The sequence below is a fragment of the Lissotriton helveticus genome, chromosome 1_2 (assembly GCF_964261635.1).
Source record: "Lissotriton helveticus chromosome 1_2, aLisHel1.1, whole genome shotgun sequence".
NCBI classification, from domain to species: domain Eukaryota; kingdom Metazoa; phylum Chordata; class Amphibia; order Caudata; family Salamandridae; genus Lissotriton; species Lissotriton helveticus.
The window spans coordinates 34,912,159-34,935,430 of NC_136058.1; the positions used below are offsets into that span (position 1 = coordinate 34,912,159).

Genomic DNA, 23,272 nt, shown 5'->3' on the forward strand with positions numbered 1-23,272 from the left:
GTGTAACTGCAGGGCGGTGACATAGGGAGGGGGAGGGGCAGGGTGGAGGGTTGTAATGTATTGATTACGGACTTTAACAGGTAAGTAAACATATAAATTAATAAAACGAATTTCGTTGCGCGCACTACATCGCATTTGGCGATGCAGTGCACACAACGAAATTCGTTTTATTAATGTATATGTTTACTTACCTGTGAAAGTCCGTAATCCATACATTACAACCCCCCACCCTGCCCCTTACCCCTACCTACATCACCGCCCTGCAGTTACACCTACCACCGGCCGTGGCTGGTTAGTAGTACATCCAAAAATGATAATGATTGTCTGTTGATAGTACTTGTGAACTGGATGTACTCATCCTTCAAGTTCAGTTGGGTGATCTTGGTTTCCAACTGTTCTCAGCTTTTATTCCATAGTAAAAAGATGTTGTCTATGTATCTAATATAGCAACAGGTTCTCTGTCCATTCATTATCATTATATGTATATGCACCTTCAAATCTTGCCATATAGGTATTCGCATATGCTGGGGCCCCAGCTAAGCCCATTGAAGTTCCTTTCAATTGTAGATAGTATTTATTCCCCTATTCGAAATAGGTGTGGTGAATACAAAAGTGCAGCATCTCCAACACAAACACTTTGTCTGCTCCTATAGCCGATTGTTTTAGCAAAGCCCATTTTACTGCCTCCATACCACTAAGATGCGGAATGGAAGTGTACAATGCTTTAACGTCCAAAGTACATAGAATGATATTTTCATTCACCTGGACAGTCTGCAGCTTCTGGAGAAAATGAGTTGTGTCTTTTACATATGATGCGCATTTCTGAACAAAAGGCAGCAAAAAATTATCGATAAATTGGCCAATGGGTTTGAAGATGGTCCCACATACTGTGACAATAGGTCTTAGTGGCGGATCATAAAGATCTTTATGGATCTTAGGTAACATGTAAAGTACAGGTCTTCTTGAATTAACTTCTGTCAGATATGAACGAGTTGTACTTGTTATCCAACCCAATTCCATAGCTTTATTTAGAACGGTTTCCAGTGTAGAGACCAATTGTTGTGTGGGGTCTTGATCTAGTAAAAGATAGGTGGTCGAGTCTGTAATGTGCTCTTCAACCTTCGGAATGTAAAATGCCTTATCCATAATGACAATAGCTCCTCCCTTGTCAGCTTTCTGTATCACAACTCTAGCATTGTGTGTCAAAGATTTCAAGGTGTTATGTTATTGCTTAGTAAAATTTATACTTTTTGATTTCTTAACATTCATCTTGAGGAGGTCGTTTTGAACTAAGTTCTCAAAGGCATCCAAAACTTTATGAGATATAGGGGCTTGAAAAGTAGATTTCCGTTTAAATTCCATGAATTCTGGTTCTTGACGTTCTGATTCTGGGGTATTCAAAGTAGAGAAAAGGTATCGTAAGCATAAAATCCTCATAAACTTGTACAGAGCTATTTCATTCTCAAGTGCATTTGTTTGGTAAGTAGGGACATATTCCAGTCCTTTATTTAAGATCCGTTTTTGATGGGAAGTAAGTTCAATCGATGAAATGTTGACTATTAAGTCATTCTCTGGCCTCTCAAATTTTGCCGTAATCTTCTTTTACTTCTCCTGGTTTTTCTCCGGATTTGCCTGGTGGTTGACTGGTGTCTGTCTCCTGTGGAGGTGCTCTGTTGATATTTGTATCTCCCTCTGTTGCCACACTTTCTTCTGATGATGTATTAGAATTTCTCTTAAAGAATACTCTTCTTTGGGCATATTCCTCTGCCCAGGTATACACCTCGTTAAGTTTGTAATCCAGGGTATCTCTTTTGTACTTTCTTAGCTTGCCTTCCTGTAGTTCTTTAGAATAGACATCCAATGTGGTGTTCTTTTCCTCCAAGACTTTATTACAATCTTCCATATCCATTCATGTTTCTAGATCTGTTCGGATAACCGCAATTTCTTCTGTGATCTCTCGAATCCCGACTGCTAATTCTTCAATCAGTAATAAAAAAAGATCCAATGAACATTTATTTAGTACTGCGTACCATTCATCCATAAAATCCTTCTTTAGATGAAACCTGAACAACATAAGTTTGATGGACAATCTTAAACCTCTAGGAATCCTTTTTGCCCGATGATACAGCACCAGTGTGTAAGCGTGTAGGCGCTGATTCAATTGTCTCCTGGTAAGAAATTCTAGTTGATGCAATTGTTGCTGAATTAGGAGACTATAAGACGTGCTCTTCCATCCCAAAATACTGACATTAAAAGAACATTACACATTTTTTACTTCAAGAAAATATATGGGTTTGTTCAAAGAGTAAACACCCAGAACCCACATTTTTTTAAATGACAAATAGTCATGATTGAATGTTTTCTCTAGTGTATATTCAATGTACACAAAAAATAAAATGTTCTGGTAAAATACAAGAAGGCATGTGAAAAGCAATAGCGCTATCATCCACCTGTGTAAATGTATGCATATCATATTTTGAATGTGAACTGTAGTATTAACTCTATTCTTAGTTAATACATTTTCATTATGATCACTTGTAAAACTATTCACACACACGGTGATGTATTTATGCAAACATATAATTATATATGTTTTTGCAATAACGAAACTGGACAATATGTATTCAGTAAAGTGTGGATTGGACTTCTGAATTTATTTCACAGAAAAGTTTAATGTCTGTAGGCACAATGGGAGCTGCAGAAGGAAACATGTGTCTCATCAGGGCACTGTTCACCTTCAGTTCTTGGTATGGCCTTTGCAAACAGGAGGCCTGCTGTTGCAAATACAGTGTCAAAAGTTGCAAGCAGCAAGCCAGAGGTCCCCCAGTTATTCCAAATTGACGTCCATGGCAAAGATGGTCAAATCCAGCCACGGTCCGTGCAGGTAACAGTGGTGAGGCGTGGTTAGGGAGCATTTCGAGGGCCGATGCAGAGGGTAAATTAATTATTTATTTAATTTTCCCTTACCGTACCCCACCACTGTTACCTGCGCGGACCGCGGTTGGTCAAACCAGTCTCACACTGCAGAAGGCTGAAATTAAAATGGAACCATTGGAAGGGTTGGGTCATGGTAACCCAACTTGTTCTTAAAATGGCTCACTAGCCTACAGCCTATAAAGGAAATGCCTGAGTGGCAGAATCTGACTCTGACTAATGGTATGCATAGTATTTACAAAGGAGACAGTAGTCAAGACAGCATGGTTTACACCAAGTCAGCGCTTAATTTGTAAAAAAATGAGTACATGGCCCCAACAATTTTCGTAGAAATGTGCTGCCGATGCTTCCAAATGGTGAGGTTTCTGAATACTAAGACAGCCTAGTCTTGATTCAGCCTCATACCCAGGGCCAGACCAGGAACGTAGAGCAGCCATGGCAATTTTGTTGGAATAGCCCACGCCCACCCCATACTCCCTCCACCTCCGCCCCGCGAGGGAGAGGGTGCAATTGTGAAGTACTGCTGCTTTTTCTACTGGCCTGCAGTAACAAATCCGGCACCCACCACTGAAAAAACTGGTCCCCAGCCTCCTGGGGAAATGCCCAATGCCCCCTATGGCCAGTCCGGGCACTCCTTTTCTCTCCGCTTTCCCCATTTTTTACTTAAATCTTTAAATTGTAAATTTTTTCTCTTTTTTACTTTTCCACTCCTGTTCAGCCAGTATTGTTTTTTGCTAGCATGGGACAAATGCTTGTCACTTTTTCTCTCCTCCCTCTTTTTCTTTGTGACTGATATTTCTTTTTAATTGGTATCTCAAATATGTATTTAAACATTTTGTCTGCTGTCGAAGCTTGAAGTCAAAATGTTGGTGTTTGAATCAAGTGTCTATGGATTTGAGTTCTGACTATTATATAGACATTGTTTATATGTTTGATATATATGTTTTATGTGATGATATCTATGTTCTTAACAACATGTGATTATGTTTGTCTGTGTTTGGGTTTATGTTGTACAATGTTGTGACAGTGTTGTATTGTTATGTTTACAGCGCTTAAGAAGCCCGCATGGGCGAAACGCGTTGGCTGTGTTGCACAATCTACCTGTATATATCCAAAACATTGAATAAGAGGATTTATGACTACATTGAGATTGATTTGCCTCTGACATCATGACCTCACTCTGGCTTATGGACTAACCAATGCATTGTGTCTGGATGTCTCTATATATGTGGCTCTCTTACTGTGCTAGCATATGTTGTCTTAAGGACCACCAACAGTGGCTGGTTTTGAGAGGTGGGCACGTCTTAAGAGACTGGTTAGGAAACATCGACTGAGATTCCATCACAGTGTGTAGAACACAGGTTTTGGTGCAGCACTGTATACCCTGCAACCGACCGTAAATCAGTGTGTCAAGACAGACAAATGCTTTATTACACAGAAAACATAGAATTCTGCTTCACAATTAATAATGCATACATAGCTGAATCGCAGGTGCGAGTCTTTGTGCTCTAGGGTCTTTTGTTGACTAGTCCTCCTCCTGCCCCTCATGGGCACCTAAAGAGCTCCCCCCTCTTGTTCATCATTTGAGGTAGTTCAGTGAGTGCACCTCATAATTTCCCATATTGATCTAGTTCTAGCACTCAGTCTTTTACCAAGTTTGTAGTAGCAGCGCTGGTCTAAGTTCAGCCCTCCTGTGTCAGCTGGACCTCACCTGCAACAGTACCCTCAATGAAGCATATGGTGTCTTCTCAGGAGCTGTGCAGCAGAAGCCATTGGAGCACATTTTGCTCCAAGGGTTGTATCAGAAGTGGAGGCTCCTGGTGGTCCCTCTTCCAGGCAGAGGCTACAGATTGTGGCTCGCTCCAGTGCTCCGATGGGTACTTGATTCATGACGTGGTTCATGCCGGCACTCTGGGGAGTACTTAACACTTCTGGAGCATGATTGCTACGTGCCCAGAGATGCAGATTCTTCAGTGCGTTGAACGCCAGGTGGTATCCTCGGCATAGAGTGCCTCAAGGTGATGACCTTGAGTCTTCACGAGGCGCCCCCAGGGCACCTCTCAGGTCACTTAATCTTCCGGTTTTGCTCCCACTCATTGACACACTTGGAGGCCACATGGTCACGCAGCTCACTGGTGGAGCACATGCGGCACCAGAATGTGCTAATCGCATCTCTAGTCCAGCCTACCACAGGGGCACACCACGACAGGTGTCTGTTGGCTACGACTGGGATAAATGATAACAGTCAAACTGCCCAATCCTGCCATCCTTCTGTGCACTTGCTGTGCATGTGTCTACCTGAAAGACTCTACATCAGGGTCAATAACGGTAGTCCTTTCCATGATCTGCCACTCCTGCAGGGTTAGCTCTTCCTTCCTTCACTCACAGGTAGAATATCTTGGCATCTAGGACAGTCCAGTTATTCCCCCTTTAGCTTAGACTCTAGGCGATGTTCCCTCAACTCTCGGGAGTTGGTATTCAGAGTGACACCAACCTTTGGAGGTAAAGTACTCCCTAATTACTCTGTGGAGTACCCCCTCCTTGACAGTAGAGACCACAGAAATCAGTAATGACGGACCTTCAGCTCACATCTTAATATTGGTTTCGCAGATGAAAGATGTATATTCCAGGGGTGCTTCCGTGAAACCGATTTGGGTCAGTTCCTTTTTCATGTGCCTTCGCCACAGAGATCAGGAAGAGAGACTATAATCTGTGCCATTTCAAAGGGCTCCTTTCCCTAATAACAGATACTGCAGGTCTCACCCATCTACCTAATGGCAGCTGCAATCAGATTCTTTTTTATAGCCTCATGTATCAGGAAGGGCCCTGGTACTTCTAAAAAAAGTCAGTTTCCTCTTTTCTCATCGTAGCTTCTGGTGCTCTACCTCCCATTTAGGAGACGCCAGCAATACATATGTGCTGTCAAGAGAAAGCAACCAGTCCTCCATCCTTTACTGTAGTACAGGCTGTGGTTCTCCAAAATGGAACCTGCAGGCCTGTCTCACATCTAGTACTCACACACGTACAACGCATGGGATGTTGTATTCAGGATTCCATGTTCATCGTGAGCAGTGGAACTTTATCTGAATGGTCCTGTAAGTGCACATTCAGGGGTACAGGTAAAAATTGTCACTTAATTCACCAACAATGGTATGCTGCCACCACTGTGCTCCGCGCATGATACCTGCGACCGGGACAGTAGTCCCCGTTATTATGTGGGTGTGCTTGGTGCACCCCTCCTGGTCCAGAACTAGGTCCAGAATCAATCATTGTCAAAAGACAGGGCCTAGGTCAAAGTGTGCATACAGGATTAGTGTGCGGCATGAACAAACACAGGATGACACTACCTAGGTCGCCTTGAAAGACTAGTTCAGCTCTATTCCGGCCCTTATCAATTTAGTGGAAGATTTAGTAACCTTAAGCACAGTGCATCAACACAAGTTGCGGCATTGCCTGAAAGGGAGCGAGCAGAACAATGCCATAATATGACACTGTTTCTGTCGCCCCCTGCGCTGGTGCACTTTTGGCTGCCTTGCTTCAGTGCAAACACCATTTCACCATAGTCAGGTCGAGGCCACTGGAATTATGCAGCAGGAGAGGACCAAATTATGCAGCAGGGTTGAGTAAATTATGTGGCAAGAAAAGGAAAATTATGCTGCATAATGCAGCACATTTTGTAATAGTATTGCTTCTTTATTTCGTCATTTTTATACTTAGTAACACTGTGTGGGCATTGGCTGCACCTCATCATTAGTACAAGTTTAACATTTCAATGTAGCAATAAGCAACAGAAAGGCGACCAGCCGAGCTTTGCTTAGGGCCTTCCAGTGTGCTGCAACATGTGTCACCTCATTGTTAATAACATCTGAAGCGTTTGAGGTAAGAATTTTTTTTGTTAAAATCTGCAGATCATGAGGCAGATTATGGATAATGTGACAAATGTGGCAAATCTATAATTATGGGAAAATCGCTCCAGCCGCACAGTTGCATAATTCCAGTGGCCCTGTATTTCCCACTTTGTATGTGTGCTGTGCATTGCAAGAACACTTTTTTCAAACATTGCACCTGTCTCAAGAAGGTGCTACCATTTTATGCAAAGTCCTGTCTACCTGTTTAGTAGATTGGGCTTCATGCCAAAATCCAAAGGTGGTGCATAGGAACTCCCATATACCACTCATGAAACACCCCCTTGACAAAAATAGCACAAAGGGCTACTTTATTGGTTTAGGGCTACATTTCAAAGCAAATCATGAATTGTGCTGGAAACTAAATACCAAATCAACACTTTGTGCTGGTTTGCATCACAACAAGGGAGAAGGCGAGTATACCCAGGCAACGCTCCACATAGGGAAGCGCATGGCAACAATACAAGGCTTCGGTAGGATAAGAGACTATGACTTGTAGAACAACAACACAACGCACAGAAAGACCAGGCAAAAGCACCGACCACATCGGCAGGGAATTGTATATCAGAGTGTTCCATCCATCTCCCCCAAACCTTGAAAAAAGTACATGGGCAACCGCCACTACTATAGGTAACCTTTTCCGCAGCTGAATAATCACTGTAATTTTACTCAAAGGGTAATTTATTCTATGAATGAGAGACTTGGAGGATTTTAGAAAAAATGCATCGAAATAATAGCAGTGGCATATATATATAGCACACAATAAATAGGATCCTCACAATATTCAAGTAGAATAGAAAGTTTGGAACCAAAGGGCTATTGCTCAACAGGCTTTGTATTCATGACTCAATGAACAGTAAAATCCATTCAGGAGTTTGGGATGATCTCATTTATTATGTATGAGGCAAATTGCTCTATACTGGATTTCAGTGCAGATTGTTTACATAATTGTTTGTCATCCAGAAAATTTGGTACGATTTTCCATTGGGTTAGTCGAGTTCATTTATTCTACAGATTTTCCATTTGTTGTGGAATGTACTTTTTACAAGGCTTTTTATTTTATTCGTTGCAGGTGAACCTCGGAAATTTGACCCAAAGTTCAAAGGGCCCATACAGAACAGGTAAATCTTATCTCTTTTTATTTGCTTCTGTCAAATGTCTTGGTCTGTCTACTTCTCAAACTATGTGTAAACCTGGCCTTTTATGAACTGTCTTGTTCATGCCAGACTCCAGCTAACACAAATAAAAAAGAAGATATTCCTTCACTTTAAGTTATATTATGTGACAGTTTGAAACAGCAAATAAACGATTATAAGATGGCTTAGATAAAACAAATAACGCTTTATGCGCTGAAGCCACATCCATATAGCTTTCCTACCCAAACAAAATGTTCAAATCTGAAAATCCAGAAAAGGCAAATGGGATGCTATTGGTAAAACCCAAAGCTGCTTAAATTGTGACCAAGGATGAAAGAATATATTTGGAAAGGGAGTTGAGGTGATTTAACCAAGAGACAAAGGTCAGTGTCAACATGACTATACGTGGTGTGGAGGTCTTGCAGTCTCAACTGGACTCCCAGAAGAGCAGGTAAAGGAATGAGACTTTGCCGTAATATTAACCGTTAAAATGATATGGGTATGTTTAAGGACCATTTAGACCCTACATGCAAATATGTTATGGTAGAATGTACATTATTGCCTCTTTCCTGTAATCTGACAGTTGTAGTTCCTAAACTATGATTTTCGTAGTTTCCATTGCATATGCTAGTCACCCGTACCCATGCCTGCTGGTGGTTTGCAAGGAAGACAGTTTGCAGGTGTGGAGTTAGCGAAAATCTGTATTTGCAAATGTCCCCTCTATTTTCTTTACATAGAAGGCATTCTGCATGAGTAGAAATCGTTTTTATGACACACCTGCATGAAAACAAGCACTGGGAAAGCCTATAAGTCTCAGCTCTATAAGGCCAAGCTATTGGTTTTGCCAGTGCTATTTCATTGTTATTGACCAGCGAAGGCATGTGTCATGATTAATACTCGAATCTATCAAGAAGAGCCATTCCATGATGGCCGCTGATGAGAGCATGCATGGTGATACAAGCCTGTGCATAAATGGAGACTCATGGTATCTGTTTTTATAATACTGGTCTAACATGCAGACGGCTATGTTAGATTGGTAAAGTAAAAGTTGTTGTTGTTGTATGTACTTTATTCTATAAAATGTTATCATAAAAGTATACACATCCTATACAGTATAAAAAAAAGACCACCAATCCATTCTTACATACAACTGTGCGTTAAGATTACAAAAATATTACTTTAAAAATAGTATATACAATAAAAACAGAAATACATAATCACATAAAAGCAGCGTACCATACATCCGTATAAAATCATCTATTGGGGGGGTTTGCTTTATCCTTCGCAGGCGAGTCTGCCAGGCACTGCCCAGGAATGTTGCTACCCCGCAAACCATAACTAGGGAAGACGTATCAGTAGAAAATACCCGCACGGCCATCTTATGACACCTAAGGCCCAGCTCCTTACATATGGGTTTTAACCATGTCTTTCTTGCACCCCTGTATGCTGGACCAATCTTTTATCTTTATATGTCCCGTCTCGCTCTCTCCGATCTCTGGGCCAGGCTCTCGCCATAGTTCCCCGGTTTAAGCTCTGTCGTGCCGGTGGCCGTTCCTTTCGAGTGAGAGCTGCGGCTCTCTGGAACTCTCTCCCGGTTGAGATCCGTCTCCTGGAGGATCTTCTACAGTTTCGTAGGGCTATCAAAACTTTCTTATTTTAACTTTATCCACAGCTGTCTTTCTGCCTCTGTTGTTAGCGGTGTTGTGTTTTCCCTTGTCATGCGCCAGGACGCTCCTTTGCTGGAGCAGCTGTGCGCACGATAAATACCTATAACATAACATAACATGCAAAAAGGACATGAGCCACAGACTCCTTAGGGGCTGCACACCCAGGGCACGATTTTGCTGGAGAACTTGACTTTTTCCACCCTGCTGTAATTTCATTCACCGGGAGGGTCCTGAACCTTAATTTTAAATAGAGTGATCTGTCCAGGGTATTTTGTATAGTCAAGGAACGGTTCGAGTTTCCTTACGGGTTTGAACTGTAGGAACCGCTCTGTAGGGGTACCCCCTTTGCCTCTACACATGTCCTCCTCCTGTACCCAGTCCCAATATAGTTTCTTCATTACTGGCTTTGGGGGTGGTGTTTGGCTAGCCCATATTTCATTCAAACCTAGTTTTAAAACCAGCTGTCTAAGGTTACTCAGCCACTTAATCTTGTTGCCCGAGTTGAGTGAGATTAGTTCATCCAAAACGGCTGCATTGTTTGAAAGTTATGGGGACCTTCTAAGACATACCCAGAAGAGTAGCGGGCGCAGACAAACTATGTCTTTCAATGAACGCCTACCCATATCTTGTCGTAAGGGTTTTACCGGAGTAGAGATGGGGAGTGACACCAATTCTCTCAGGAACTTATTTTCTGATCTCACTAGGTCGGGAACCCCCACAACTCGGATCCATAGACTACTGAGGGCAGTGCTTGGCCTTCATACACAGCGAAAGCCGGGGCTACAGGTTTGCTCATAGACTCTCGCTGTTCCCTTATGATCACTCCTGAAACTCGTTTGTGATTTAAAAGCATTTTGGCCATATGGTCCTTCCAGTTCATCCGACTATTAACCTTTACCCCCATATAGTCGAATGAGTCTACCAACTCCAATGGAATACCATTAAGGGAGACATTATTCTTAAATCTTTTTGAAGGTGAGATGGCCATAAGCTTTGTCTTGGTAGTGTTGATAGTAAGACCTCTATCTTTGCAAAACGAGCTAAAGCGATCCAACAGCTATTGGAGGCCAGGGGAGGTTTTAGAGATCAGGAGGGTGTCATCCGCGCAGAGCACGGTAGGTGTTTTTTCCCCCGCCAGGGATGGGGCGTCGGCTGGGTCCTCCCTCAAATGGTCCACCACTCCATTCACAAAGAGGGAGAACAGAGTCGGCGCCATTACACATCCCTGATGGACTCCTCTCCTCACGGCCACCCTCTCTGTCAGCTGGCCCTGAGTACCCCATCTAATCCTTGCATAATTCCCCTCGTGTAATGTCTTGATAAATTCAAGAAGGGTGATGGGAAGGCCCATCTTTTGTAATACATTCCATAATCTAGAGCGTGGCACTAGATCAAAGGCTGTTTTAAGATCTATAAACGCCAAATACAGGCTGCCCTTCCCGATGGTCACGGCCTTCCAATAAATAGCAAAGAATCGGAAGACCTGGTCCATCGTGCCCACCTTCTGCCTAAATCTCGCTTGAAAATGGGAAAGGATATTCTCCTCTACTATCTAAGACCCTACCCTAGAGATAATGACCCTGCCAACCACCTTCAGGACCACGTCTATCAGACTGATCGGTCTGTAGTTGGCAGGGTCATCTCTCAGCCCCTTTTTGTACACTGTTACCACCTCCGCCCCCTTCCAAGAATCCGGAACTGGGTGGCCCCTTGAAATCAGGTTCATTATTAGGGAGATGAGGTTTGCCCAGGTTGCAGTGTCATTTATGAGGAGATCCCCAGCAAGACCATCAGGGCCTGCCGCCTTTCCCGGGGTCATATGTTTAATAGCCGTTTTTACCTCAGTGATGGAAAAGGGGTCTTCGAGAACCATAAGTACTCTACCATCACTATCAGGTAATAGAGGTGGGGGACCTGGCTCAACTGCGCCACAATACAGATCATAAAAGTGTGAGTGCCATTGTTGTGCAGTTATGTGATTAGTGATGGGTTCCATTCCCCCTCTCCTGGCTTTATTGAATAAATCCCAGAATAGGGAGGAGTTCTTCCTCTGGGATGCAGATTTAAGATCCTGCCAATGTTGTTCTTCCCCTTCACGTTTAGCTAGCACTAATGACCTAGCATAATCCTTCCTGGCTGCTCTAACCAGTGAAGGATTCTTTTTAAGCAAGGCTGCAGTTAGCGCCTTCCTTTTACCCCTACAGTGATCCGTATACCAGGGGTTATTTGATTTTACCCGAGTCTGGTTCAGTCTACCACTACTACCCTGTATAATAAAATATTGGCCCACTTTCTCTATTGCGTTTTTATAAACTAAAGGGAGGGAAAGGCCCTGAGAACTTTCTGTTACAGCTGCAAGTTGCTCTAGGTCTACAATCGTCTCTGCTATGTGCATACTAATCTTACTTAGATTCCCTTTCTGGGATTGAACCCTATCCCATTTCAGCCGGCGCTTGGAATTAAAAGGAACAACCTCCTTAGTTTGCATTAAAGGGGCTTTGGTTCTGTTTTCTTTTTTTTCCCCCCACCTTAACTTCATGTACAAGGGGTTATGATCACTATCCTGGAACGGTATTACCTCCATATCAATTAAATCTCGCCACAGGTTGATGTCCAGTAAAATGTAATCTGTTCGTGAAGGGCCATTAAGCCTATTTAAAGTATTTGCCCCGTCTGGATCAGAGCTTGTCCTGCCATTTAGCGCTCTCAAGTTGTGTTCCAGGGTCAGGGCATTGATCTGAATTGCCCTCGGGGACCATTTTTTAATAGGTGCTAAAATCAAGGACGGTATGGACCATCTGATGTCTTCCTCCTCTATTCCCAGGAAGTTTTTCCTACTTAGAGGTTCGAAGGTGCAATTAAAATCACCTCCTACGATGGTTTTAGAAAGCGGAGGACTGTTAGATATTTCTAACTCTAGAGCTGCTATTGTGTTGGACATTTGGGCCCCAGCAGACCCTCTTGCATAAACATTATATAGGTCTAGCTTGCTGCCCTTATCTTGCCCTTGGATTGAAAGATGTAAAAGTAAAAAGAAAGGGAAACGAGAAAGAAAGAAAAGTGCATGAGAGAACACATAAAGGAAGTTCGTGGCCCAGGAGAGTTTTTGAGCTTTCGGGGCATGGAAAAAATAAATGAACAAATAGACAAATTGTGAATTAGGAAGGTGGTGGGGAGCAGGACACATAGCATCAGGTGAGTGTGAGGGAGGTTAAAAGAGAGCACACTGGGTTCACAGAAACATGGAGGGGAGAAAGCAAAAAATACTGCGTTTTGCTGTGTTAATTTGAACTCTAATCTCGCCATGGTGTTTTACTTAAAGTACTGGCTAGGTTTCTCCCTAACAATAATACAAAATACATGAAAAATTGCATCAGTAAGTTATGTGAAATGAGAGAAGCTGTCCTCCTCCCATTCCATTCTCCGAATATGAAAGGCTTTCTCCTGGGCTAGTGTGAAGGCTGTCCCCATTGTGTTTTCTGGAACGCTGTTGGGATCTCTTCATAATCATTTAAAAAAAATGCATCAAAATATAATGTTTAAATTTGTGTTTTTGCATGAGAACAGGGTCCCTAATAGTAACTTATGGCAGATAGCATGAGAAAGGGGTGGTTAATTAATGCAGATGATAATATGCAGCCTAGCATTGCACACACGTGAACCGTGAACCTAGCTAGCTTGCTGCTGCTGGGTAAACATACAGTCTTCCTTGGGTTGGAGTTTTGTTGAATGTGAGCGTTATCTCTTAGATAATCGGTAGGATAGTTTTAGATCCCATTGCAAGGTCGAGGACAGTGTTGTCCTCAAGAATGGATGAGGCAATATTTCCCTTGTGATAAGATCCAAAACAGTATGAAGAATGGATAAAAACAAAAGAGACTGAGATCAGATTGAGTAAAACTGTGAAGGTTTGTAAATATAAACAAGCATTTACAATGCAACGGTTTCGCCTTTCACAGACTGAACCGAGAGACTTTGTTTGCATGTTTTTGTTTCTTAGACGGACTTAGCTGGGATTACTTTTTTTGTACAATGCGATGCTTAATAATATGCCTGCTTATTATAAGCTCTTTGAATACAGCAGAATGACACTTCACTCGTGTGCTGCAATAAGTTTGAGCTCCCAGAGTATGGAAGCATAACCGATGAATTGGTCACAAAAAAACCCAACACAAAAATGAAGTAGCATGAAAGCGCTTTTATATATAAAGCGAAAGAGTCAACAAGGGAAAGGAAGCACGCGGGGGAGGAAACAACTAGGAAGGGAGCAACAAGCAAGGTAGAGCGACGCAAACGAGGGAGAGAACACAGGGGGAAGCACAGGGGCAAGAGAAATATGAAGCACGGTAGGGAGATCTAATCCTAGCACCCAATACTTGTTTCGTGGCCTGAAAACCCTCATGGGGTTGTTCGCTCATCTCTTGTACTGGGGCACCCCTTTAGCAGAATCCACTGGGTGAGTCGGCCACATCTAAGCCTGGCGGGGAGCATACGTGCCATCCTTGCACGAGCTCCCTGAATACAGCAGCCTGGCAGTGTGCACTCGTGCCGTTTGTTGTAGGAGTTCCCAGAATACAGAAGCATGAGTGTGCACTCGAGCTGCTTGTTGTACGAGGTCATACAATACAGCAGCATGACAATATGCACTTGTGACCTGCTTATTATAAGCTCTTTGAATACAGCAGAATGACACTTCACTCGTGTGCTGCAATAAGTTTGAGCTCCCAGAGTATGGAAGCATAACCGATGAATTGGTCACAAAAAAACCCAACACAAAAATGAAGTAGCATGAAAGCGCTTTTATATATAAAGCGAAAGAGTCAACAAGGGAAAGGAAGCACGCGGGGGAGGAAACAACTAGGAAGGGAGCAACAAGCAAGGTAGAGCGACGCAAACGAGGGAGAGAACACAGGGGGAAGCACAGGGGCAAGAGAAATATGAAGCACGGTAGGGAGATCTAATCCTAGCACCCAATACTTGTTTCGTGGCCTGAAAACCCTCATGGGGTTGTTCGCTCATCTCTTGTACTGGGGCACCCCTTTAGCAGAATCCACTGGGTGAGTCGGCCACATCTACTCTAATGCCTCCGGGGACACACAGGACTCCTCATACACCCTACAGCTTGTTACTCAGCCTATACTATGACTACCCAATTTTTTCAGGGGGTGTGGGGCGGCAGGGCGTTTGGGGATAGTTTAATTAATTTGTTGCTACCATTTTGTGGTCTTGTTATCCATGCTAATGCAACGCACGTGGTGCGCATCTCATACACTGCTAAAAGTATAAATGTATCAATTAATTTGGCATTATAGAACTGCAATGCGACTGTTGTATTCTATACTTGAAAAACCTGGTGAGAGAGAGCCACACAGGGTACAGCGGAAGAGAAATACGGGTGAAAGCGCGTAACATGGAGATGGGGGAGAAGCAAAGGAGGGAGACCGCTGGAAACATGCAGTTTCATGAACCACTTAAGCAAAAAGAAACAAGCACTCACCTGAGGAACAACGGAGGCCCAGCACGGAGCGGGCATTTCGGCAACCCCGCCCACGGCCATGTGCGCTCGAAAAACATGAAGCGGAAGGTGGAGGGAGCAGGGCAGGCCGAGCAACTCCATTGTCTGCCGGGTGACTAATCTTCCGCAGCCCGGGTTAGGAGAGCCAGTGTTTGGAGAGGGAGGCGGGGTGGAGGGAGCAGGGCAGGCCGAGCAACTCCATTGTCTGCCGGGTGACTCATCTTCCGCAGCCCGGGTTAGGAGAGCCAGTGTTTGGAGAGGGAGGCGGGGTGGAGGGAGCAGGGCAGGCCGAGCAACTCCATTGTCTGCCGGGTGACTCATCTTCCGCAGCCCGGGTTAGGAGAGCCAGTGTTTGGAGAGGGAGGCGGGGTGGAGGGAGCAGGGCAGGCCGAGCAACTCCATTGTCTGCCGGGTGACTCATCTTCCGCAGCCCGGGTTAGGAGAGCCAGTGTTTGGAGAGGGAGGCGGGGTGGAGGGAGCAGGGCAGGCCGAGCAACTCCATTGTCTGCCGGGTGACTCATCTTCCGCAGCCCGGGTTAGGAGAGCCAGTGTTTGGAGAGGGAGGCGGGGTGGAGGGAGCAGGGCAGGCCGAGCAACTCCATTGTCTGCCGGGTGACTCATCTTCCGCAGCCCGGGTTAGGAGAGCCAGTGTTTGGAGAGGGAGGCGGGGTGGAGGGAGCAGGGCAGGCCGAGCAACTCCATTGTCTGCCGGGTGACTAATCTTCCGTCGTGGGACCCAAAAAAAATGGCGGCCAGCAACTCCTGATTTTTTCAGATTGGGGGCGTGTTTACAGGGGCGGGAACGGCGCACAGACAACGGGAGGGGGCGGGAAAGGGTAATCAAAAGGCAGAGCACTCACCTGGGAACGCCCAGGGAAAAAATCTCGGGAACGCCCCCGAATCTGGTCCGGCCTTGACGGACAGATCTCTGTTCCAATGGCTAGCCTCCATTTATGGAGCTAGCCAATGGGACAGGGGGGCGTATTCCAGAGTCCTTACTAAAATCAAGAGATTTCTCTGGAGGCGGAGCTAAGAGCTCCGCCCTCCAGCGAAACCTAAAAAGTGTAATACAGAAAGAGAGAAATATAACGGTATCAATAAATCAGCCAACAGACATAGAAATTCATTGCTATGAAGGGTCGCAGAATTTAAAATAGATGCAGTGTGTGCAAAATCTGAAAAATAGACAAAGTCCAATATCTGCAGCAAATCAATAGAAAAAACAGCAGCATCCTTAGTAGAGGTCCAAAATGATCTGTCTCACCCTCAGTTAGTTTTTTTTATAGTTCATTTCCCCATAAAAAGCAACAGCAATTAGTCAGCATGAGGTTAGCAAATGTATCAAATCAACAGCAAATCAAAGTGCAGCATTATGAAATTTCAATATACATCACAACAATTAGAAAAGGAGCGTTTGTTTTGTTTTCAGCTCAAATTCAGGCAATCCAATGTTAACAAATATAACAATGATGAACAAAAAGTGATATTCAATTGTCAGGAGGAGTCTCAAGACTGAGTCCAGTATCCAACTTTTATAGTTTTTTCAACACATGAAATTTTCCAGTGAGCCCAGCCCACGCGTTCCGTCCTCTATGCTATATTTTCATTTTCACCTTTGAGAGATGACTATATGCGTTTTAGCATGTAAAGCTAGAGTTAGGACCCCATTACGATGGCGGGAGGACTTTGTCTGCCTGCCACCATAACGGGGTAAACGGGACTGACCGTCAGAGGTGCAGCAGTCCCACAAGGCCCATTAGGATGCAACCTCCACCCTGGCGGTTGCATCCTGCATATTTTACGTTGTGGCGGGCTGTGCTGTAAGCAGCACCCGCCGCACTTTAAAATATGCAAGTTGTGTATTGGCATGCACAACGTGACAGGCACTGCGCGGTGCCTGCCACCTTGTGTATGCCAATGAAGGGGGGGGTACCATAGGCAACCCCAAGTGCACCCCCCCTCCCCCCGGGCCTGTAACGGGAAGCCAAAGCATTTTCCACCAGCCTTCCCATGGCGGCGCCGCCATGGAGAGGCCTTTTCAATGGCACATGATAATATGGATGGCGTCCGCCGCGGTGCCCCTCGCCATACTAATATGGCAGGGGGTGTCACAGGGAACTTTGGGGGGCAGATTGCCACCGCCGGCCCGGCGTTGGCGATCCGGCCGGTATCATAATAGGCCCCTAACTTGTTGTTTTACCAAAGGTGTGTGAGGTTTATGTTTTATTAATTGGGATGAGATCGAACGGAGTTATGTAGCGGAGTTTCACAGAGTTTTTGTTTAAGTCCGCAGAATTCCGCGTAGTGGTACTCCGCCAACTTCGCCCACCCTTAGCCTGAATCCGCATAGATAACTTCCCGTGACTGTTACTATTTAGGAGGGATCCAGTGTTTTATCTACCTTTGAGAGTAGAGTCTGTACTTCGCCTACCCTTAGCCTGAATCCGCATAGATAACTTCCCTTGACTGATACTTTTGGACTTGGCCCTGCTTGCAGGGTCATCCTGAACTTTTTCGCCTTTCCCCCTAGCCTTTTTCCTATATGTGGGTGATGAAATGCTGCGCAATGGTGTGCAGAGGTTTATTTACGCTTTTTAAAAATGTCCCTTTTAAAATGTCACCCTGTTTGGTGTGCTTTGTGCCTACCTGTCTGAGGTGGGTTGTCGGTCTAGTTGTCTGTCGCCCCCCCCCCCCCCCAGCTTTTGGCGGGAAGTCTGGCAGACATGGTGCTCTACACCTCCCCCAAAACCAGTTGGGACCAGATTACCAAAGAGCCTTCTAGAAGATTCGAGCCCTTTCTGGTAGGTGGGGTGAGGGGTGTATGTATAGGGGGTCTGTGCCTCCATGAGACAGTCTGTGCATGGACTTCGCTTGAGAGGGGACACTCTGCCAGGAGGTACCGCCGCAAGGGCCTGTGTGCTGGCCCCTGTGCCCATCTGTACCCCTCCGCTCTCCACAGGGCCAGGGAAAGCCCTTCACTGGAGTGAAGACTGCTGTGCCCGGAGGAGTGCCATGTTAAGGGGGTTGACTGTTCGTAGGAACTGCTGTCCTGTCCTGATGAGTGCCCACTGCCTGCGGATCTTACCCAGTATTGCCTGCCTGCTCTCCTGCCTTCCTAAGCCCAGCACCTCGGGAGCACTACATCTAGCCCCTGCCCAGGAGAAGAGGAGCTGACGCCTGCAGCACTGTGCGCCAGAGCGCTACTTATTGTGTGGGACCCTGGACTTGGGAAGACTCTAGCACCTCGTGAGCGCTATGACTGTGCCCCAGAAGGAGGTGAAGAGCGTGGGCCCTATTTTTGTTGTGGGACGCTAGATCCTCGACAGCTCCCTAGCACCTCATGAGCGCTTTACTTTAATTGCTGGTGCTCCAAGGAGGCGAGGGGTGTGTGTGTCCCTGCAGCGCTGTGCTGCCAAAGTGCCAAAAGGAAATCCCTGCCTGTGGGATTCCCCCTGCATGCTCGTCTTCGCTGGAGACTACCCTGTATGTCTGTGCCCCCAGAGAGGAATCCCCTTCCTCAGCGGGGCTCCCGTGTGCCAGGCAGAGCCCCGCATTCCAAGGAGGAGCAGTTGGCCACCCCGCATGTTTGTGACTTTTGCGGGTGCCCACCCCGCATGCTTGCGACCATCGCAGGTGCCCACCCTGCATTGATGCGCACTTCTGCTTGTTTGGAATCGGCAGGAGCCCACCCCGCGTGTGTGCGCACTTGTGCCTGTTTGGGTTCAGCGGGTGCCCACCCCGCTAAATGCGTCAGCGAAGCGGGAGCCTACCCCGCGCTTTGCTGAAGAGAGCGGGAGGCTACCCTACCCTCTGGAATCACCACAGCAGCTCAGGGGAGAAGAGGCGCAGCTTACTCAATGGGGAAGCTTTGACACCCGCCTGGAGGTGGGCAGGGGCCGCACGACGGAAGCCACTGCCGGCCCGAGCCAGGAAGTGGAAGCAGATAGGAGGACGGGAGCCTACCCTGCCTCCACAAGTGAAACAAGAAGCCCCGGGTCCCACGAGGGTTGGTCCGGGTGAAGAGAGCCCCGTGGTGCTGAGAAACCAGAGCTGGTGCCCACCCTTCTGGTCCGTGCCCCCGCGAGTCAAAGCGGCACCAGAGGCGAGTTGAGGGAGACCCCGGAAGAAGACCAGAGGTGACCGATCCGGGCCCGGTAGTTCTTTCAAGAGAGCCAGAGTAGGTGGTGCTGGTCTTCCCAGCTGCCCCACTTGGCAGTGGGAAGTTGCAACGAGCAGCCACATAGACTGTGAAGCCCCCGTGAGGGGCACCACCTCGGACCGGGCTACAGTGCCCTGGGGGCTACACAGCGACGCCGCTGTTGCGGGTCGCTGCAACAGGAGGCATTTTTCCTGAGCATCGGGTCCCAGGAGGGGACCCCCAACTGGCCGGTACTGTGTGGGCCATATAACTTTTGCATTCCTGAGTCCCCGAGTGGGACTCTCCAGGGCACGGGGGTGCCAGTTCTCATTTTGGGCATTTGTGAATTCGAGTCCAGAAGAGGGACTCCAACTTACATCGTGGGGCAAGTTTTCTCTCAGAGTCCCAGAACAGGGGCTCCCCGGGGCCGGTGGCGCCAAAAGGCTAACCAACAATGTTGATGGCAGTGATGATATGTGCAGCTTTTTCTTAATATCTGCATCGCTGATGTTATGCCTAACGTAAATGTGGTGATGCCTTCATGCTCAGATGTTTTACGCCCCATTCTAATGTGGTTAAGCTGTTGGTGTTCTGCCTAATGATTATGCTCCATGCACGACATGTTTTCATGCCTCAGGTCATGCAATGATGTTTCCCTCTATGCCTAACCTGATATAGGCGTCATGCATTCATGCTATTGAGAATATACTTTGATGATGCCAAAATGTACCGCTTTTCCCAAAGGGTTACACTGCTGAGGTTTTTATGCCCACTGTCGTGCAGAATGTGTTTTCCTGTCAATGTGATGCTGATGGTTAGGCCTAACGCTTTTCCGCCCATGTGATTATGCAGGTACACTGATGGTGTTTGTGCATAATACGCCCCTATGCTCACATGTTCATTCTGTTGTGTTTTTCATGCTAATGATGTTTATGCTTCATGTTTAGGCCTGCCTTGATAAATGCCTAAAGTTATTTATGCCAAGTGCATGGTCTTGCCAGTAGGTACTGGCTGTTATCCCTTCTCCTCTAATGGACTTTCATTTATCCTGTGTACTTGTGATGGTTCTGGCAGCGGCCCGATTGGCCCTGCCCTGTAAGTAATCCCCCCCTATAAAAGATTGCTGGGTGTCAGTGGGCACCATGTTCATACCTGTGATGATATTCTAATGTGTTTTGCATAATACATATGCTGTTTTCAAACAACCTGGTGTGGAGTTTCTTTTTGTGGTGTGCCCGGTGTGTCACTTGTGAGTGGCTGTGCGGATGCTTTACACAATGCTCCTGGTTTAGCCTACCCGCTCCGTACCACGCTACCACGTTTCTAACAGATACTCTTTAGGAGGGTTCCAGTGTTTTATCTACCTTTGAGAGTAGAGTCTGTACGGCAATTCTATGAACAACCAGCGTTCAACAACTACAGTGAACAATACATTTCTCTCCTCAACTAAAGGAGGAAGGTTGATAGGATTTCCAGAATCATGGATTGAAATTAATGCTGAGGTTATAGTAGAATGTAAAACAATAAATGTTCTCCTCGGTCTCCCCTGGGAAACACTAAGTAGCATGTGATGAAGTGGTTTAAAGCACTCCGTAGCTGAGTGGACTGCGTATCTTTAAATATAAAAGAACTTTTCAGCTACAAACGGAAACCCACTTGAGCACTAGAAGGCTAGATCACAGCTTTCTTCATCTTACTGAGAGGGGCGGTCCAATATCGTCTCAATGATAACATAAACATGCCTGACGGTAGTGTGCTGGCACCATGTCCTGATGGAGACAAACCACTCAAGTCAGAGGTTGGAGAACAATGCAGGAGATGAGGGAGATCCAGCCAGATTCCTGATCCGGCAGCTATCATTGGGCTGGATTTGGGATCTAGAATGACCCTAGTGACATATGCATTTTTTTAACCAATTTTTATTTTGTTTCATCTTACTGTTACAAATACATGTTATTAACATTTGGATCTATATGACATAAACAGAGCAAACCTTTTCCGGGTTCCCTACTTATATTGCAATACTGATATTTTGACAGGAGTGACTGGTCCACAACATAAACACATGAACATTTGCAAACTGTAGGTCACAACGGTAAAAGTTGATTATAGTGAATAGATACATTCAAAGTGCTGATGTCACCCCTCTCGGTGTTCTCCCACCTTATTTGTTACAGGCGTTATACATCATTGAAGAAGTAAACACTACAATGATACCCCCTACCCACCAGCATCGTAAGTACCCGGCCAAATGGGGAAGGAAATCAAGTAGTGAGGGCTATCAAAGGGGGGATAAAACGATTCCGGGGAAAAAAGTAGAACACCCACAAAGTAAGGTTGATAAGGATAATGGGGCAAAGGACCTACATAATACTAACAGACAACTAGATAGAAGAGTAGATCTACCGCCAGAAGCTACCCCTTATGCTATTATTATGGCAGGAGTCCCAGAGCTCCCTCTGGGTATTAAGGAAGACCATCGAGCCTTAAGAAATAAAGTTGTATATTGGTTGTGCAACAATAGACCTTTGCCTGCCCACATTAACGGAGAAATCTTAAATGTTAGGCGTGCAATATGGGTTGGTTCACGACCAAAAGACAGGAAGGGGGATATAATCATTGTAAACTTTAAAGATCATAGAGCTGTGAGGCATATAGGGGACTGGTATGATGCGAGAGGTAGTGATTTTATATCCACACATTACCTTAGTTATTTTTACCCGCAGATACCAGCCCCCTACTTAAAAGAATGTTTATTAGGAAGGCGGCCCAAAAAAAGGCCCGGATTAGAATATCATGGGCGTAATCAAACAATTTTTTCCCACCCACAGAGATTTTCTGACTTCTACCTCAGGTTTACTTACCCTCCAATTCTAGGTCCGAACTTTGACAATAATTATCTGGTGGGTAACAAAGGTAGAGTATCAACTGCCTATAACATACCAACCCAGAATTGGTTCGATTTATTTTCGAATCTTGAATTTGTGGACTGACTCAATAAGGATACTCCTCCCATTAATATGTCAGGAATACAGGAGAATCTTGATAAAAATAAGGGGAATCTAGATGACCAAAGGCTGTGGGAGGGTAATGCAGACATTGATTTAATAGAAATTACGTCTGCAGAGACTGATGGCACTAACAAAGGGGAAGGCTATAAGATTAAAAGTAACCATGAACAAAAGAAGGGGGAAAAATGCGGGGAAGCTAATTCCCCAACATGTAGAAAGTACTCGGGTAATGCGCTCCTGGGTGAGTATGCAGCGGATGAGAATAGGAAATCCTGTACACTCTTGTTCTGGAACGTGGCAGGTTTGAGGCAGAAAATTAAAAATCCCTCCTGGGAAAGTGTTATAAATGGTCTTGACATCTTGGCCTTGCAAGAAACTTGGTCAATTGACCCAGTACATATAAATGGATATGATGTACCTCTCAAATCAGCTCAAGTATGAGCAGGTACGTTTCTCGTCAATGTCCAGCTACTATCAGATAGTAATGATAGTTAGCAGGAAGGGAACTAATTTCATTGTCATAAACTTTTATAACAATATTCCGAATAATGAAATTCTAACCGTTTTAAAAATGTTGAGTGAGGATATACAACATGAAATAGATAACAATGAATTATTATTATTATTTGACATTTGTTGAGCGCACAGCTACCCCCAACGGGGGTGTCCCGGCGCTGAGGAATGCAGGTGGGAGTGGCAGTAGCATGTTTATAGTATTAACTTAGTGGGCTGAAAATAAAAAGGTTTTCAGTTTGCCCCTAAACTGAGATTCAGTGTCGGTCATCCTAAGGCTGATGGGCAGAGAATTCCACAGTTTGGATACTACCACTGTGAAGGCTCTACCACCCTTTCTCGCAAAACGGAAACGGGGAGTAGACAGCAGGTGAAGGTGGTTCGATCGGAGGTTAAGAGTGGAATGCACTGGTTTTAGTCTGTGACTCAGATATTTAGGGCCTTTCCCCTTAA

General features: G+C 45.4%; 1 protein-coding gene across 6 annotated transcripts in view; it reads left to right on the forward strand.

Annotated features, from left to right (window-relative positions):
• SLC44A5 (solute carrier family 44 member 5) overlaps positions 1-23,272 on the forward strand; it is a 793,737-nt gene that overhangs the window by 355,597 nt on the left and 414,868 nt on the right. For all 6 annotated transcript variants that reach the window (XM_078668567.1, XM_078668577.1, XM_078668593.1 and 3 more), the window contains exon 2: positions 7,912-7,960. In XM_078668567.1, coding sequence (XP_078524693.1) covers positions 7,912-7,960 — 49 coding nt within the window. The remainder of the gene's footprint in view (positions 1-7,911; positions 7,961-23,272) is intronic.